Source organism: Ciona intestinalis, chromosome 8, assembly GCF_000224145.3.
Source record: "Ciona intestinalis chromosome 8, KH, whole genome shotgun sequence".
NCBI lineage: Eukaryota > Metazoa > Chordata > Ascidiacea > Phlebobranchia > Cionidae > Ciona > Ciona intestinalis.
The window spans coordinates 2544814-2547061 of record NC_020173.2 but is presented as its reverse complement, the minus strand read 5'-3'; the positions used below and the strand labels follow the sequence as shown (position 1 = coordinate 2547061).

General features: G+C 33.9%; 1 protein-coding gene across 1 annotated transcript in view; it reads left to right on the top strand.

Moving 5' to 3' along the window:
* Window positions 1–72: 72 nt before the first annotated feature.
* The window catches only part of LOC104265958, a 3426-nt gene continuing 1250 nt past the window's right edge, over window positions 73–2248 (top strand). Inside the window, exons 1-5 of the mRNA XM_009861152.2 lie at window positions 73–249; window positions 501–535; window positions 970–1127; window positions 1535–1605; window positions 2140–2243. Of these exons, the coding sequence (XP_009859454.1) occupies window positions 526–535; window positions 970–1127; window positions 1535–1605; window positions 2140–2243 (343 nt within the window). The 5' untranslated portion in view covers window positions 73–249; window positions 501–525. The remainder of the gene's footprint in view (window positions 250–500; window positions 536–969; window positions 1128–1534; window positions 1606–2139; window positions 2244–2248) is intronic.

Genomic DNA, 2248 nt, shown 5'->3' with positions numbered 1-2248 from the left:
CAATACAGAAAAACAATCACCCACAAAGTTACATTTATGGCAAATCATGAAATGTATGAAACAAAACACCTGTGCTATAACTCTACATTCAGGATAAATAATAGTTCATCTTATCACTATAACAATTTCCCCTAAGTATTACTCAATGTAATATCAGAAGTAAAAAAAATAAATTTCTTTTTATTTCTAGTTAATTTTTATCAACATAACTTGTCCCATTGGATTGCATCTTCGATTAAAGAAGAAAAAGTAAGTTATTTATATTGTATATTTATTTAACTTCTGGCTTTTTCTCATCTGGGGTAATGCGACTACCCGGGCCTATATCCCAAATTTCCTCACAGACCTTGCAATAGGGTCTATAACATATGAAATAGAGTATTTTTGATAGTACAGAAATGTTAACAGAATATATTTGATAATATATTAATTTTCCATGCCCCAGTGTAGAGTTACTTACTATAACATGTGTCTTGTATTTATATCAATTATTTCCACAGTGGTGAATACTGCGGACAGCATTACATGGAGGATGGTGAGGTTTAATTAATATATCTGTTCGACCAGTGTGTTTGCTGCTACCATAATTATTATGAGTGCCTGTCCGTTTTGAACTACTGAACCTCAAGCCTACTTTCAAGTTATAACATAAATGAATGAATGTAAATTACTGGGCTTATTGTTGTACACTAGACACATATGGTATATTCAAACATCTTATGCTCACTGTCGAGTCATGGCATCAGTGTTTTCTTATACACCAGACACACATTGTGTATTCATACACCTCATGCTCACTGTCAACTTATAACATAGATAACTTCTTATACACAATACACACATGGTGTATTACATCATGCTTACTGTATAGCTATAGATAACATATCATGCTCTCTGTCAAGTTATAACATAGTTACATGGGTGTCTATATAATATGTTAATACAAACTAACCCTACCAATCCCCACAGAATGCATGATAAATATGGGTGATTACAAAACCTTCTCACCAAAAGTTGATTTGTTTACATTTGATCAAAAGTTGCGAAGAATCAATGAAACACTTGATATAACGGAGATAAACGGACGAACTGGATTCACAATCGAAGATAAACATTTGTTGTTGAAGGTGTTTAATTATAACAGGGTTTGGCCAACGTCACTTTTCATGTTACAGATCTGGAGTTTTATTTTTAATAATGTCAACAAATATTGTATGATAACTTTATTGTGTATCACAGGGTAATGGGCAACTTTCCCCTAAATCCCAAGCCCTATGGCAGGTCACGCTATGGGTAATTGAATCTCACCCACATAGAATAAAATATTGTATTACAGACACATGCTTAGATTTAGCCCCAAAACACATAAAACTTAAAGATAGACAATGTATATGAGGCATGTTAATAAATATAGGCATGAGTAAACGCTGGTAAAAGTGATAGCCATATGATGACAATGTAAAAGCAGGCTATGTGGCATGCAAGGACAAATAATCGATCATGAAGATTTACTCAACAAGTTCCTGTGTTACAGGATTGCTATTTATGTTCAGAGTTTAGATTTCCAAAATCTCCATCTAAAATTTTTCTACAAACTCCATTAAGGTGATTTATGTTTTATTTGATATTATGATTTGTGAGCAGGCATGTCATAACTCAACAGTGAGCAAAAGCTGCACTATGAACACACCATGTGTGTATTGTGCATAAGACGACACCCATGGGCCATGTTATAACTTGACAGTGAGTATAAGGTGTATGAACACACCATGTGTGTCTGGTGCATAAAAAGACAGCCATGTTATAACGTAACAGTGAGCATAAAGTGTACTATGAACACACCTTGTGTGTATTGTGTATAAGAAGACACCTATGTTGATGTTATAACTTAACAGTGAGCATAAAGTGTACTATGAACACACCATGTGTCTATTGTGTATAAGAAGACACCCATGTTATAACTTGACAGTGAGCATAAGGTGTTTGAACACAACATGTGTGTCTGGTGCATAAGAAGACCCAGGTTATACATAGACACTTGAGCATGGTGTATATACCAATAGTGTTTTGTAACTATTTATCAAAAAATTATAGTGTATATAATATAATATTTGTTCATAACTACTGTTCAACCTACAGTGCTTGTCCTTGCAAACTAAGCAAGTTTAAATCACGACATTGGATTGGTGATATCTCATTTGAAACTTTCTTAGAAGCTCCCAATCGTGTTACACGGACTTTGTGTTTG